General features: G+C 42.4%; 1 protein-coding gene across 4 annotated transcripts in view; it reads left to right on the top strand.

Annotated features, from left to right (window-relative positions):
* UBR3 (ubiquitin protein ligase E3 component n-recognin 3) overlaps window positions 1-15837 on the top strand; it is a 359661-nt gene that overhangs the window by 221873 nt on the left and 121951 nt on the right. For all 4 annotated transcript variants that reach the window (XM_068122446.2, XM_068122447.2, XM_068122448.2 and 1 more), the window contains one exon: window positions 11067-11273. In XM_068122446.2, the coding sequence (XP_067978547.2) occupies window positions 11067-11273 (207 nt within the window). The remainder of the gene's footprint in view (window positions 1-11066; window positions 11274-15837) is intronic.

The following is a 15837-nucleotide window of genomic DNA, read 5'->3' on the forward strand; positions in this document are numbered from 1 at the left end:
GTGGAACCTTGACTTACGAGTGCCCCAACTTACGAGTTTTTCGAGATACGAGCCGTCGCTCCGGCAGTTTATTGCTTTGAGATGCGAGCCGAGATCCGAGTTACGAGCTTTCGCCACCCGGTCACGTGGTTATCTTGCCGTTCAAGTACGTATCTCTGTCGTATAGCGATGCATTTTTTTTTTCGCATTTTGGTTATTTCGAGTTCACGCCGCCAGGTGGGTTCTGGTCACGTGGTTATCTTGCCGTTCAAGCACAGTACGTATCTCTGTCGTATAGCGATGCATTTTAGTTTTCGCATTTTGGTTATTTCGAGTTTACGCCGCCAGGTAGGTTCTGGTCACGTGGTTATCTTGCCGTTCAAGTACAGTACGTATCTCTGTCGTATAGCGATGCATTTTAGTTTTCGCATTTTGGTTATTTCGAGTTTACGCCGCCAGGTAGGTTCTGGTCACGTGGTTATCTTGCCGTTCAAGTACAGTACGTATCTCTGTCATATAGCGATGCATTTTAGTTTTCGCATTTTGGTTATTTCGGAAAATTTCATGTTCATGTCGAACATTTCATGTTCATGTTCATGTTTTCATGTTCATGCCATGCCAGGCCACAACTTGTTCAGAGTGCCGGCGATAGCTCGCCTTCTCTTTGTGGAAAACACGGTGAGATCCTTAACATCCAACAACTAATGGGACGCAAACGGGGCGCCCAGTTTAGCGGTACACACATTGATGAATCACCCTGCCTGTGATTCACCCATGACAGGTTATAGCTGGGTCGGGATTCAAACCCAGGCTGGACAGTTTAGACTTTAGAGTCAAGTGTGCGTACCTCCAGTCCAGGCCATCCTGCCAACTTGTATGCTGCATACAGGTGAAATATAAAGCGCGAGATATTTTTTATATATACTGTATATTTAAAAAAAAATTGGTGTGGTTTTTGGCGGGCTGGAACGGATTAATAGCATTTCAATGCATTTCAATGGGGAAATTTGATTTGAGATACGAGCAATTTGAGTTACGAGCTCGGTCACGGAACGAATTAAACTCGTAAGTCAAGGTTCCACTGTATATATATATATATATATATATATATATATATATATATATATATATATTTATATATTCTGGAAAGGCAATGGCAAACAACTCGTAACCCTTCGACTCTGTGTCTCTGAACAACTTCAATGGGATCTCTAAATTGAAAGCTGATAAGTTTGTTAACAGTCATCGTAAGCCACATGCAACTGATGTTTCAATTGTTGGCCCTTCATCAAAGTAAAAGAGGGGTTTTTTTTCTTTCCTTTTTTTTTTTTCTCTGATGAATAGTGATTGCTCAAAACATCAGTGCACCTTGCTTCCCAAAGCTGTTCACAGACTCGTATCTGATTTCGGTTTCATTTGCATGACAATCGTGGGTATAGACCTTCCCCACTTCTGCTGGCGATCAAAGCCACTGCATTTGACTGTTGGCTGTCTTGGCTTTCCAGTATGATCCTGAAGCATTAAAAAGACGTTTTTTTTTTACTCAAATGTGAGCTGCTACGGCTAACATGGGATGTGTAAAGATGTGCTAGTAACAATTTCTCATCCTTGTGGGGAATGTTTCCAAGTATGAGATAATGCACCAATTGCTGACGGATGCTGCTGATTGAGAGCTTTAAATGCTACAACTGCCTATATGCCGATGTACCATACTCAGTTACAGAGCGTTGGTGCTGCCGAGCTTTTTTTTTTGGCAAGGCTTGTACTCAGTGGTTTGCCATTGCCTTCACAGCAGTAGTTAGGGCAGGAATTTGTTCATGGTGGTGGCGATCGTCGCTTCACGAAGGACATGGGATCTTCAACGTCCAACAACTAATGCCGGCAGAAGGCACACCCAGTTTAACGTCTATCAGAGGGACGGCCCACACATTAATGAATTACCCTGCCTGTGAAGCACCAGGATGACAGTTTATAGCTGGGTTTGGACTCAAACCCAAGCTAGACCGCTTGGAGATAAGTGTGCGTACATCTAGGTCATCCTGCTAGCCAACACTTAAACTACCGGTCAAAAGTTTTAGACCACCTCAATTTTTCCAGTTTTTATTGAAATTTAAGCCATTCAAGTCCAGTGAATAACCTGAAATGGTACAAAGGTAAGCAGTAAACTGCTTGAGGTTAACAAAAAAGTTTAGGTTAGCAAAAACGGGAAAATAATGTAAATTGCACAGTTATATTGTAAAAAAAAGGCCTTCTTCAGGGAACAAGTAATAGGTTAACAACTTACAGCTGTTCTGCAGCAATATAAGTAAATTAAGCCTTGAAAGTTGATGCAAACAATTCCTACAGGTGTCCCAACCTCTGCTGATTACTTGATTACAAACCCCCTGTCTGTATAAAAGCGGTATTGGAACAGACTGTTTTTTCACCCTCTGAAGCATTATTTGGACAATATTGCACTGCAGGAAGTAGTATATTGCTATCATAATGGCAAGAAAAAGGGAATTAACAAAGGAAGACAGACAGACCATTATAACCCTTAAAAGTGTATGTCTTTCCTTTGGAGACATTGCAAAGAAAGCCAAGGTGTCAGTGAGTACAGTTTCCTACACCATCAAAAGGCACTTGGGAACTGGAGGAAAGTCTGACAGGAAGAGGTCTGGCAGACCCAAAGCCACCACAGAATCAAAAGACAAGTTTCTGAGAGCAACCGCTTGCGTGATAGGCGGCTCACATGACAACAGCTTCAAGCACAGGTTAACACTGGTCAAAGTAAGCAAGTCTCAGTTTCAACTGTGAAGAAAAGACTTTGAGCTGCAGGTTTGACAGGTCGAGTGGCAGTAAGAAAGCCATTGCTAAGATGGCAAAATAAGGAAAAGTGGCTTGCCTGGGCCATGAAGCACCGCCAGTGGACGACTGAAGACTGGAAGATGGTATTATGGACCGATGAATCAAAATTTGAAATCTTTGGTTCATCACGAAGGGGTTTTGTACGCCATCGCAGAGGCGAAAGGATGGTTCCTCAGTGTGTGACACCAACTGTCAAACATGGAGGAGGAAGCGTGATGATCTGGGGCTCTTTTGCTGGATCCAGAGTCGGCGACTTGCACAGAGTGACTGGCACCCTGAACCAAAAGGGCTACCACAGCATTGTGCAGCGCCATGCAATACCCTCTGGAATGCACCGAGTTGGTCAGGGGTTCATCCTACAGCAAGATAATGACCCTAAACACACCTTCAGGCTTTGTCAAAACTACCTTCGAGGAAAAGAACAAGACGGTAGGCTTCAAATCATGGAATGGCCAGCACAGTCTCCAGACTTAAACCCCATCGAGCTGGTTTGGGATGAACTGGACAGAAGGGTGAAAGCAAAGCAACCTACAAGTGCAACACATTTGTGGGAACTTCTGCAACAGTGTTGGGAAGAACTTCCCGAACAATATTTGATTTCCATTGTAGAAAAAATGCCACGAGTGTGTTCGGCGGTTATATCTGCAAAAGGTGGCTACTTTGCTGAGTCAAAAATTTAAATTAAATTTTGTTAAACAAAATGATTCTATGATTTCTTTTTTATCTCCAATTGTTTATTTGTTCTATGCTTAATTTCAGAGTGTACATTGAGACATTAAACTGCATAAATTTCAATAAAAACTGGAAAAATTGAGGTGTTCAAAAACTTTTGACCGGTGGTGTGCCTAGAATCCAACTACAATTAATTGCTTTTTTATGGTGTCGCCCAGATGGCAATGCCGTCTAGAACAGCGTTTGTCTGTCCGTATGTCCCCACAAACGTACACCAATCAGGGCTGAGGATCTGGTCACATTACAGGGGATCTTGTTTAGTAACCATTACAGTTGCATATTTTACTAAAAGGAAATATAATAACCTGCTGTGGAACGTTTTGGGGTCCCAACTGGTGTCGGAAGGTTGGTCGGAGTTTTCAGAAATTCTTCAATACAATTGTGATTTTGAAATGCGATCAACACGGACCTTGCTCCCGAATCCAGAAGTGAACAGATGATGACTGTTCGCTGGTTTTATAATATCTCAATGCAATCGTGATTTAACATTATATTTTGATTTATTAATACCATAGTATTAATTGGTGATTGGAATGATGAATGATGAATGAATGAATGAAAATATAGAGAACCTGCCTGACGTTCGACTGAAAGTGGCACAGGAAAGTGGAATTTACTGGTTCATCGTTTGCCATTCGCTGTTTGTTTGTTTTTTACCCAATTCGTTCACGAACCAGCTGTCCATGCCTGAAGTCAAAACAATTTAATACTTTAATATTTGTTAACTGGTATCCCCACCCAGGTCATACTATCCTCTTCAACTAAAGTATCAAACAAGCCTAGCTACTCCGTTGTTAGACTTTCGGTCTTGTTTTTAATCACATTTGCAATTTATTTCTGAATGGTATCTTTTGAGATATTATTCTTTCCATTTACCTTCGGGAAAAATATCTGCCATCCTTTGCTGACTTGTCCCCATGCAGGTTATAACTGGTAACAAGGACTTTTATCATGTGGATTCCAACTTTTGAGTTATTGTAAATATGTCAGACCTTTCCAAAAGCATTCCTCTGCTTCCTGGAAAACTTTAGGAAAGTTCAGCCTTGTGAGTGCCGTGTTGTGCAAATGTGATCTCGTTTGGCCTCTTTGCCTGAATGACTTTATGTAATAGTCATGTTTTGCATGACCGTTTGTGAGGCCTGACTCAATTTGCAGGTCTAAATGAGAACTTCCTGGTATGTTTTACGCTCTGCACTGCCCTTGTTTCGCCTCGCTGCATTTTATTTGGGTTCTGGATTTTTGCCAGTGGAGGCATTCGATCATATTTCGACGTCCAATAACATAACCTTGCCTGAAAGTAACTTTTTTTCAACGTAATGGCTGCTGTTAGTATCAGCTGAGCATCGTGCCTCAGGATTGTCTTTCTGCTAAACATGATTGATTCTGTAATACCACAGTGCCGGAGGCAGACTTGGTAATAAAGCAGGTGGTGGCTGAGATAACAGCGCTGTGCGCTGAAATCTGTGGATCTATGCAGGGCTGCATTTTTTAGCGCAAACCAAGGGTTGTGTTTGCACAGTGCAGCATGCGTGGATACGATTGCCGGTGCTTGAAAGGTCCACAAACTATCCTTGCATAGCACTTCTCAATTTGATACACTCTCGTTTGTGGTTGCAATTGGTCTTTGAGATTGAGTTGTGATTGGCTCTGAGGTTGTGGCACCATTGTTGAATGGACATTTCTGGGTTGCGCAACCAACACTATTCTTATGTGGCTGTGGGAATGTGCTTGGAAGAAAAGCATCAGACCAGTACTTTCCAGCCTCCATTCCCTTCTGTACCTACTATTAGCGAGGTGTGTGCCCGTGATCAATGGGCGTTTTGCGGCTTCGGAGGTTGACGAGCATTGAACGGGGTACTGCATTTTGGAGCTCCAATCGTATATCTTCACTGGCATTTTGGTTTGGCCTCATCGAGTCCATTTCAACAGTTGAATAAGGATAAACAGGGCTGGAAGTTACATTCCCAAACTTTCCCTTTGCTGTGCTCATTGATGATGCCATGTCTTATTTGCCGGCTTTGAATATTGTTATGCAAAGGAATGTTGTTTCATAACCTGTTATTCTATTAGATAGCTAATGAATGTTCCATGCCCATTTTGCTCAGATGAAGGGCTAATGTCCAAAATGGCAGCTTCTCCTCGCTTTCCACAGCAGTTAGCATACCTAGATCAACGTCCTGTTCATTTCATCCAAATGATCTAACTGTTTGCGACTGAATCCATCACTGATGAATGAAACATTTGCATTGGAATAATGAAACGAACCGAGAGACTGATGAGCTTTTTAAACGAGTTCAATTCATTTAATTATGTGTAAATAAATTTGATGTTATTAAAATACCATATCATATTACACTCATATATATGGATGTGTGCACTTGACTTCCTATTTGAAGCAACTTATGGCGAATCACATATCTGAGCTATACCTCTGCGACATGTGTATGACAGTCAATTAACTATATCCATTATCTATATTCTTGTGTGTGTGTGTGTGTGTGTGTGTGTGTGTGTGTGTGTGTGTGTGTGTGTGTGTGTGTGTGTGTGTGTGTGTGTGTGTGTGTGTGTGTGTGTGTGTGTGTGTGTGTGTGTGTGTGTGTGTTTTTGTTTGTTTGTTTGTTTGTTTTGTGTGTTTGTATTTGTTGAATATCACAAAGAATGGAATAATATATGAAATAAACCTTTCCAGAACTTCAATCAGTTTGAAGGGAACTACATAATGAGATGATGAAGTGTTTTGAAGACCTATCTCATCCCTTAACTTTCCCCGGAGCTGGGAAGAGAACAGAGCAAGGGATTGACTATGAATTAAACACTTTGTATGAGCAGTTATGTGTGAGATAAATAATACACTTATTCACAAACTTTTATAAAACTTGATAATATTTCGTACACTCAAGAGGACTTACGGAGGTCGAACTAACTCCCTTACAGTATGTACATTTGAAGACTGAACAATGTGTTATTTATAATGAAAGAATGGTACATTTTGATTGCAATCCATGCACAACAAAGAAAATAGTCATGGAGGTAATGCATGTTGATACGAGAAAGTATAAAAATATTAATATTTTAAATCTTGAATAACACAAATTCCAACTTGTCATTCTTGTTTTCAGCCATGGTCAATTATATGTTGCATTATCGCGTGCTAAATGCTTCGAGGACATCAAGATGCAGGTAGTTGGTAATAATAATAATAATAATAATTCATTTATTTTGTATAGCGCTTTTCCAGAAGCCCAAAGGCGCTTTGACAGAGTGGAAAACATAATGCATAACAATACATGAAAACAACAATTGCAAAAAGACAAGAATCAAGAAAACAAACAGCAGCGATATACGGCATATATATAAGACAAGAATCAAAAAGACAAGACAAGAATCAATAGGGAAATATTTAAAGCAAAAGGAGGGAGAAGGAGAAGAGATAGTCAGGGGTTAAATGCTGTGGGTTGAATGTTGAATGCAGCGTTGAACAGGTGGGTCTTTAGTGATGTTTTGAATGTGGTGAGTGAGGAGGAGTCTCTGATGGTGTGAGGTAGTGAGTTCCAGAGGGTGGGAGCAGCGATGGAGAAGGCCCTGTCCCCCCAGGATCTGAATTTGGTCCGGATGGAGGGGGTCAGGAGGTTGGTACCAGCAGAGCGGAGGTTGCGGGTGGGAGTGTGTCTGGAGAGGAGGTCAGCCAGGTAGGATGGGGCCAGGTTATGGAGGGCTTTGTATGTCAAGAGGAGGATTTTGTACTGGATTCTCTGGGGGATGGGGAGCCAGTGAAGCTTGTAAAGGACGGGGGTGATGTGGTCACGGGTCCGGGAATGAGTGAGTAGACGGGCAGCGGAGTTCTGAATGTATTGGAGTTTATTGGTGATTTTTGAGGGTGAACCATAGAGGAGGCTATTGCAGTAGTCCAGACGGGAGGTGATGAAGGCGTGGATGAGGGTTTCTGCAGCCGTGGAGGAGAGGGATGAGCGGAGACGGGCAATGTTTTTCAGGTGAAAGAAGGCTGACTTTGTGATCTGTTTAGTGTATTTGTCGAAGGAAAGGGTTTGGTCAAAGATGACGCCAAGATTCCGGATGTGAGGGGAGGTGGATACTGGGATACCGTCGATGTTGAGGGCAAAGTTATGGGTGGATTTTGTGAGCGTTTTTGGGCCAATGATGATTATTTCAGATTTATCACAGTTAAGCTTGAGGAAGTTGATTTGAAGCCAGGATTTTATTTCAGTGATGCAGTTTGTCAGGATAGAGTGGGTGTCGGTGGAGACGGACTTGGTGGAGATGAAAAGCTGGATGTCATCGGCGAAGCAGTGGAATTGGAGACCATGACGGCGGATTAAGTGACCGAGCGGGGACAGGTAAAGGATGAAGAGGAGGGGGCCAAGAACTGAACCTTGGGGGACACCTTGGGGGAGGGGAGCAGTGGGGGATTTGCAGTTATTGATGGAGATGAACTGGCATCTGTCAGAGAGGTATGATTTAATCCAAGAGAGGGCAGTGCCGGTGACGTTAAAGGTGGATTCAAGTCGGGTGAGGAGGATAGTGTGATCGATGGTGTCAAAGGCAGCGCTGAGGTCGAGGAGGACGAGAATGTTGAGGTTGCCAGCGTCAGAGGAGAGGAGAAGGTCGTTGGTGATTTTGAGGAGAGCAGTTTCAGTACTGTGGTTGGAGCGGAATCCGGATTGGAATGTTTCATACAAGTTATTGGCAGAGAGATGATGTTTGAGTTGAGTGGCTACAGCGCGTTCCAAAACTTTTGACAGAAAGGGTAGGTTGGAGATGGGTCTGAAGTTGTTTAGGGTGTCAGGGTTTAGACCAGGTTTTTTTAGAATGGGGGTAACATGTAATGGCTAACAGAAAAATGGATGGCTGCAATGGAATCTTGAACCCATAATGTTGTTTAACCAGGTCCTGCAGTGATACTATTCCAGGCAACCACCAAAGGACAACGACAATTCACATTTCAGATATCTCTGAAATATAGTTTATTTATAAATCACATAAAGCCTGGTGTTGGCTTAGCGGTTAGGGTGCCGGCCTGGGATCCTAGGATCCTGGGTTCGAATCCCGATCGATCGCTGAATTAACGCCAGGGGGGTTGACTCAGCCTGTCGTCCTTCCGAGGTCGGCAAATTGAGTACCAGCTTGCTGGGATGAATGATCCCGGTGTGTAACCCGGTTTAGAATAGGTACACCGTATCCATGCGCATCGTAAGAGCGTGACCAAGGTTTGGCGTCAGGAAGGGCATCCGGCCATAAAAACATTGCCTCAAACAGGGAACCATGATTGTGATGGGGCCCACAAGGCTAACCCCTGCTCTAGCGGGGAAAATGGCCTTAAAACGATCATTCATTCATATAAATCACATGTGCTTGGACATGTATTCACATATTACATTGATCGGGTTGTCGGCGACTAAACCGACACCGCTCACTGGCTTTGCTAGTGGGAAGGGTTATTGTGGAACCCTGCCAGGACTAAAAACAACACCTGACAAAGGATGGGTGAACTCCTGATAGAAGCCAACGGCCATCCAGTACAGAGATGGCACCTCCTAAAAAACACTCAATGGGGGTAGGAAAATTTATATTTCTGCCTGGCCTAGTTACCCCCTCCTGTACAATGGGTCCTGTGAACACGTTTTCTTGTTTCAGGACTAGGTGAAGGTTTTACCAGTTTTTCTTCTTCTTCACTTTCTTCGTAGTGCTTCACATTTAGTGGCTCTCAGCCTTGTTTGGGGTAAATTTCAATTAAACAAAAATTACATAATGTATTCATATGGCACCTCCAGTGCACTGTATCTGAAACAAGCAGACATGGTTCCAGTGCACTGTACCCCGGTTCCAAGCAGACATGGTTCCAGTGCACTGTACCCCCCCCCAATCATGGTTCCAGTGCACTGTACCCCGGTTTAGAATAGGTACACTGTATCCCTGCACATCGTAAGAGGCGACCAAGGGTTGGCGTCACGAAGGGCATCCGGCCATAAAAACATTGCCTCAAACAGGGAACCATGATTGGCATGGGGCCCGCAAGGCTAACCCCCGCTCTAGCGGGGGAAAATTGCCTTAAAACGATCATTCAATTCATTCATATATTACATTGATTACATCAAATATTACGTCAAAGGCCATTCCTAGCAAACTCCTTTTGAAATATCCCACACCCTGTTGGGAACTAACTCCCTTACGACAGCCAGCTGAAACCTGTTTGTCTGCTTGTTCTTTAAATGCCGAGTGTCAAGCAAGTAAGCAGCACGTACAATTTTCAGTGTTTGGTTAATGGCCAAAATGACTCGGACACGATCTGAATCGAACCGCCGACCGACCAGATTCAGATAGGGTGTATTCACATATTACATTGGTCTGCATCTGGTTTATCTTGTATCTGGTTTATCTTGTATTGCCTCTTTTTTATATACCATTACAATACCTACAACTTACTATATATGGCACATAAGCCCATGGAATATGCGATCAAAAACATTGAGAAATCTTTTCATAAATTGCCTGACCAAACTTTTAAAAACAAACCACGTGGTGAGGAAACTGAACTGATACCGTGAGAGGTTGCAGGTCAAATCCAACTGTGAAGGCAGCATTGCTAAACATTTTAATTGTAAACACCTGTAAACTGTCCATCACAATTGCTGCGGTGCTATAAGATTCTCGAGAAAAACCCAGGCGACGTATTCATGACTTTCGGAGAAGATGGTTTTCTGCTTGCCTGACAAGTTATGCCAACGTGGCCTGTGGTGCCAGTTCACTCTTCATGGTCGACTCCAAAATGGCTTCCAGGGCAGTTTCGTACAGACACTGAAATGCTCTTCATGTCAACCGGTGCTGCTCACCTCCACTTTTACCCCACACTAAAAAAAATCATGCATGTTGTTAGCCTTGTACGCAAGCTGAAACCACTACAGGGCGTTGACCCTTCATAGACTTAATACACTATGTAATAGTTTTGATACCCATTGGCCAAGTATAATTATGTAGTCCTAGAAATGCTCGTTGCTGCATTTATTTCAGCATGGAATGGTGAAAAGGGCATCGTTTTGGTTCAGTAGCGGTTATGCATTCTTCAAACACAACTGTGACGTCACACCTACGTGCCACGCCAGATCCCATATCGCTGTGATTTATTAAGAAAGATTAGTTTGACTTTTCTTTCCTCATTCGCTATGTCTATCCTTTTGATTTATTTGTTTTTAATCACTCACTTTCTTAAAATAAACTTTTGGCATGGCAGTGTTCTTTGTCATCCTTATCTTTTTTTCTCTCTCATATTTCTTGGCTATTGAATAAATAGCATCATTTTTTACAAATGTGCAAAATAACAATCATGTCAGCCAGACGGCATGACAACCTACAGCACTGAAAAATTGGCTTTTCAATGAAGTTACCCTGCAGACAATAATTCCTGGGATTAATAAGAATATTCACGATAATATGCTCTGTGGTTCTTATTTCCAACATCGTACATTTACTTTCCTGCTCATTGTCTTCCCTAGAATGATCAAGCTCTCCCAACCTATGCTCTGGAAAAGGGCGAGTTCACGTGTCCATTGTGCCGGCAGCTTTCCAACAGCGTCCTGCCCTGCTGTTGGGCCCAGTCTGCACACCGACTGCCCACACCCACCTCGATCGCCATGTGCCGGAGTCTCCAGGAGCTTGCCCAAGAAGTACAAACCAAGCAGGAGACACTAGGTGATTTTCCGGTGAGGGACGCATCCATAATAAGGCTCACAGAGGAGAGGGTACATATATTTCATTATTGGTCACAACGGACAAATTCATCGAGTCAAAGCTAGAGTTTTTGTTCATAACATAATTACTCTGATAATGACGCTAGAAAGGCTACCCAATTTTTCAAACAAGATGCCCATTTATGGTGCATTCAGAAAGTATTCAGACCCCTTCACTTTTTTCACATTTTGTTATGTTGCAGCCTTATGCTGAAATCGTTTAAATTCATTTTTTCCCTCATCAATCTACACTCCATACCCCATAATGACAAAGAGAAAACAGGATTTTAGAAAGTTTGGCAAATTTATTGAAAAGAAAAAACTGAAATATCACATTTACATAAGTATTGAGAGCCTTTGCTATGACACTTGAAATTTAGCTCAGGTGCCTCCCATTTCTCTTGATCATCTTTGAGATGTTTCTACACCTTGATTGGAGTCCACCTGTGGTACATTCAATTGATTGGACATGATTTGGAAAGGCACACACCTGTCCATATAAGGTCTCACAGCTGACTGCATATCAGAGCAAAAACCAAGCCATGAGGTCGAAGGAACTGCCAGCAGAGCTCAGAGACAGGATTGTGTCGAGGCACAGATCTGGGGAAGCCTACAAAAAATTTCTGCTGCATTGAAGGTTCCCAAGAGCACAGTGGCCTCCATAATTCTTAAATGGAAGAAGTTTGGAACAACCAGGACTCTTCCTAGAGCTGACCGCCCGGCCAAACGGAGCAATCGGAGGAGAAGGGCCTTGGTAATAGAGGTGACCAAGAACCCGATGGTCACTGGCTGAGCTCCAGAGATCCTGTGTGGAGATGGGAGAAACTTCCAGAAGGACAACCATCACTGCAACACTCCACCGATCTGGGCTTTATGGCAGAGTGGCCAGACGGAAGCCTCTCCTCAGTGAAACTTTCTGGAAGACCCAGACTTGCATTCGACTCTTCAGGACTCGGACTCTGAATGCCAAGAACTCGGACTCAGCTCGAGTCCGGCAAAATTTAGTGGGCAGTAAAACTTGGGTACGGTAGAACTAAAAAGTGTACAGTAAAACCTTTAGTGCACAGCAGCAAGATCCTGCACGTACAGTAACCAGGTCAAATTGGTTTCCCGCCAAAACACTAGTACCGTGCAACCGTGAAGCAGGTGATTATACAGGATTAATTGACAGAATTAAACAATCCTGCAGAGGAAAATGAAATGTTATTAAGAAAACCTCACCACATAATAGTCAGGTTCACTATGTCAATAAATTATATTTCCTTCAAAATCATGGTAGATTAGCAAACCTATACATTTTTGGAAAGGTTATAGCATAAGGAAACTAAAAATCAATGTTTACATTTGGAGAGATACCTGTATGGCGGCCATTTTGGATTTTCAAAATGGCCACTGTAAAATACATATTTTGTTCTATTTCTGCCTCTAATTACCCTAAAAACTTTTTAAAATATACTAAACCTATATTTTCAGGGACAAGGAATCTAATGAAAGTATCAAATTAGTGCGATGGAGAATGGTAAGACACGAATCAAAGGTTTTGAATTGCAAAATACTGTCTTTATATTCGCGATAAGTTGCATAATCAAATGCATGTTATCATTTTGTACAGGCAGTTATATAACCACCTTTAGAGGCCATTTTTCCCCGCAAAGCGGTGGTTGGCCTTTTTCGGGAACCGTGGTTGTTGTTGTTTTTTGGTCCCCTTTTTGAAGCAATGTTTTACGGCCGGATGCCCTTCCTGACGCCAACCCTTTTTGCCGCCTTTAACGACAAACAGGGAATTACCAGTGAGCTGGTACTCAATTAGCCGACCTCGGAAGGATGACAGGCTGAGTCAACCCCCCTGGCGTTAATTCAGCGATCGACCAGGATTCGAACCCAGGATCCTAGGATCCTAAGCCGGCACCCTAGCCGCTAGCCCAACACCAGGGTTATTCCAGTTAATAACAACACCAGTTAATAACATCAAAATGTGTCACAATAATTCATATCACCAAACATACACAGGCAGTCAGCAAAATCATATATACACATGCAGTCAGTATAACTTCACATCTACACAGGCAGTCAATGACAAAATATACACAGGCAGTCAATGGCATCAAACATACACGATTACAGAATATGCCATTTAGAGTTCGTCATCACTGTCCTGTGTGTCGTATCCGACAATATAGTCCGCATCGTTTTCACAGTCCGTTCCACACAAGCAAAGGTCGGTCAAATTGATTGGCAAATCGAATTGGTCGAATGGTCAATCGAATTCGATGAATCGAATCGAATCGAATTGGTCGAATGGTCGATCGAAGCAATTGGTCGAATGGTCGAATTGGTCGAATGGAATTGGTCGATTGGTCGAATTGGTCGAATCGAATTGGTCGGAATTGGCAAATGTAAACATTGATTTTCAGATTTTCCATGTAATAACGTTTCCAAAAATGTATAGGTTTGCTAATCTACCATGATTTTGAATGAAAAAACATAGTGAACCTGACTATAACCACCACATTATTAAAAACAACTCCCGCTGTGCAATTCAAAATGCCTCAATACACGTCGCTATTGAGACGGGCTTGTTTTAACTGAGGATAAGTACGCGAGTTGCTGTGTTGGCATGATTTACACCAATCATAACACAAACATTTGTTTTGCACAAATGTATTTGTAATATTTGTGATATTACATTTTTATAAGCAATTTAAGTTGAAAAAACCTTTTTCAAAAAATTTCAAATTTTTTTTCCAAAAAAAATAAATAACCCTTCGGACATACACACGGGAGAGGTAGGTGCATACCGTAAGTTTGGTACGATTTCCAAAAAGTTTGAGTGGTTCAGTGACAACACAGACACTACACAGATGCATATATAATATATACAATCGGTCCCTGCTATTCACGGGTTCCACATATTCGCAGTTGATAAATTGTGACCTGCTTCTCTATTCGCGGCCCTAGTTCCCGTGTATTCACGGTTTTTTCACGGGCACAAAAAACAATTTTCACGAGCCGCGTGACCCAGTTTTTAACCAATCTTTCAACAGCGTCACACAAAGCAGCTGGACATATGCAAAAAAAGCATCTTCTATGAGCCGCGAGCATGACCTGCTTCGACATTCGTGGCGCTGTGCTTAGCATTTTCACGGCTTTTGCAGCCGCATAAAAATAGTTTCGCCACGCTATAAGCGAGCGTTGCGGGATATCCCGCCATTCACATTGTGAATGGCAGCTTTTTTTTCTTTTTCTTTTTTCTTTTTTTTGTATACAGAGTCGAGGTTTGTGAAAGAGCTAACATTTATCAAACAAACAAATCAAACAAACAAGCAAACAAAGTATATAAAAAGGGGAGCGGTTGACAAGATGGGGAGAGAAGGGGAGGAAGCACACAAACACAACATTTGAGAGCAGGGACATCGGGAGATGTTTTTGGAGGGAGAGGGCCTGGGGGGAGGCAGGATAGGTATAAAACGCAAGGGATATCCTGCCATGCACATTGTGAATAGCTTCATGTGATATCCCACCATTCACACAGTAAACATTGCTTCATGTGATATCCTGCCATTCACACGGTAAACATTGCTTCATTGGATATCCCATCATTCACACGGTAAACATTGCTTCATAGGATATCCCGCCCATTCACACGGTAAACATTGCTTCATGGGATATCCCATCATTCACACGGTAAACATTGCTTCATAGGATATCCCGCCATTCACACGGTAAACATTGCTTCATGGGATATCCCATCATTCACACGGTAAACATTGCTTCATGGGATATCCCATCATTCACACAGTAAACATTGCTTGGCGGGATATCCTGCCGCTTGTTCATGCATTCTGCACGCTCCTGGCACACACACTCCGTTGCACTCACACTCAGCACTCCAAGAACCCCCGGGTTCTTTATTTTCCCCAAGCCCGGCATGCTCCCTCTCGCACCATGCACTCGCTCCGGCTCACACAATCTTACCTTTACTGAGCTCACCTCTTTGTCGTTTGCTTTGTGGGCCCATATTCTCACTTTTGTGGTGATATTACCCATTAAGTATTTGGGGGAAGTTAGAATTGTGCAATATAGGTCGATATCACAGTCAATATTTAAGTATATAAAAATATTCGGAAATTGAAAAGGTTCTATTTTTGCTATACATATTATATTATCATGTGCTTGTAATATCCACTTACCACAAAGAAAAAATGCAGGAAACAGTTTGTGGATTTTTGCACAGTAAATGATAAATTAATTATTGAAGTAATCAACACCAGTTACATTAATGCAAATTACAAGAAATCACAATAAAGGTTGCAAATTCGTTAATCAGTCTGAGACTGCAGAATAAGATGAAAAGACTGAAATTTGCAAGGCAACACCAAAATTGGGTGACTGAATCATGAAATATGGTACTCTGGTCAGATTAATCGGTTTGGACTTTTGGAATCTAAGAGATGCCAGTTCGTACGCCGAAGACCGTGAGAGCGTTATGACATGCAATGTTTTTCCTACTGTTAAATGCGAGGCTGGCTCTGTGACT

Source organism: Myxine glutinosa, chromosome 7 (assembly GCF_964187855.1).
Source record: "Myxine glutinosa chromosome 7, kmMyxGlut1.1, whole genome shotgun sequence".
NCBI lineage: Eukaryota > Metazoa > Chordata > Myxini > Myxiniformes > Myxinidae > Myxine > Myxine glutinosa.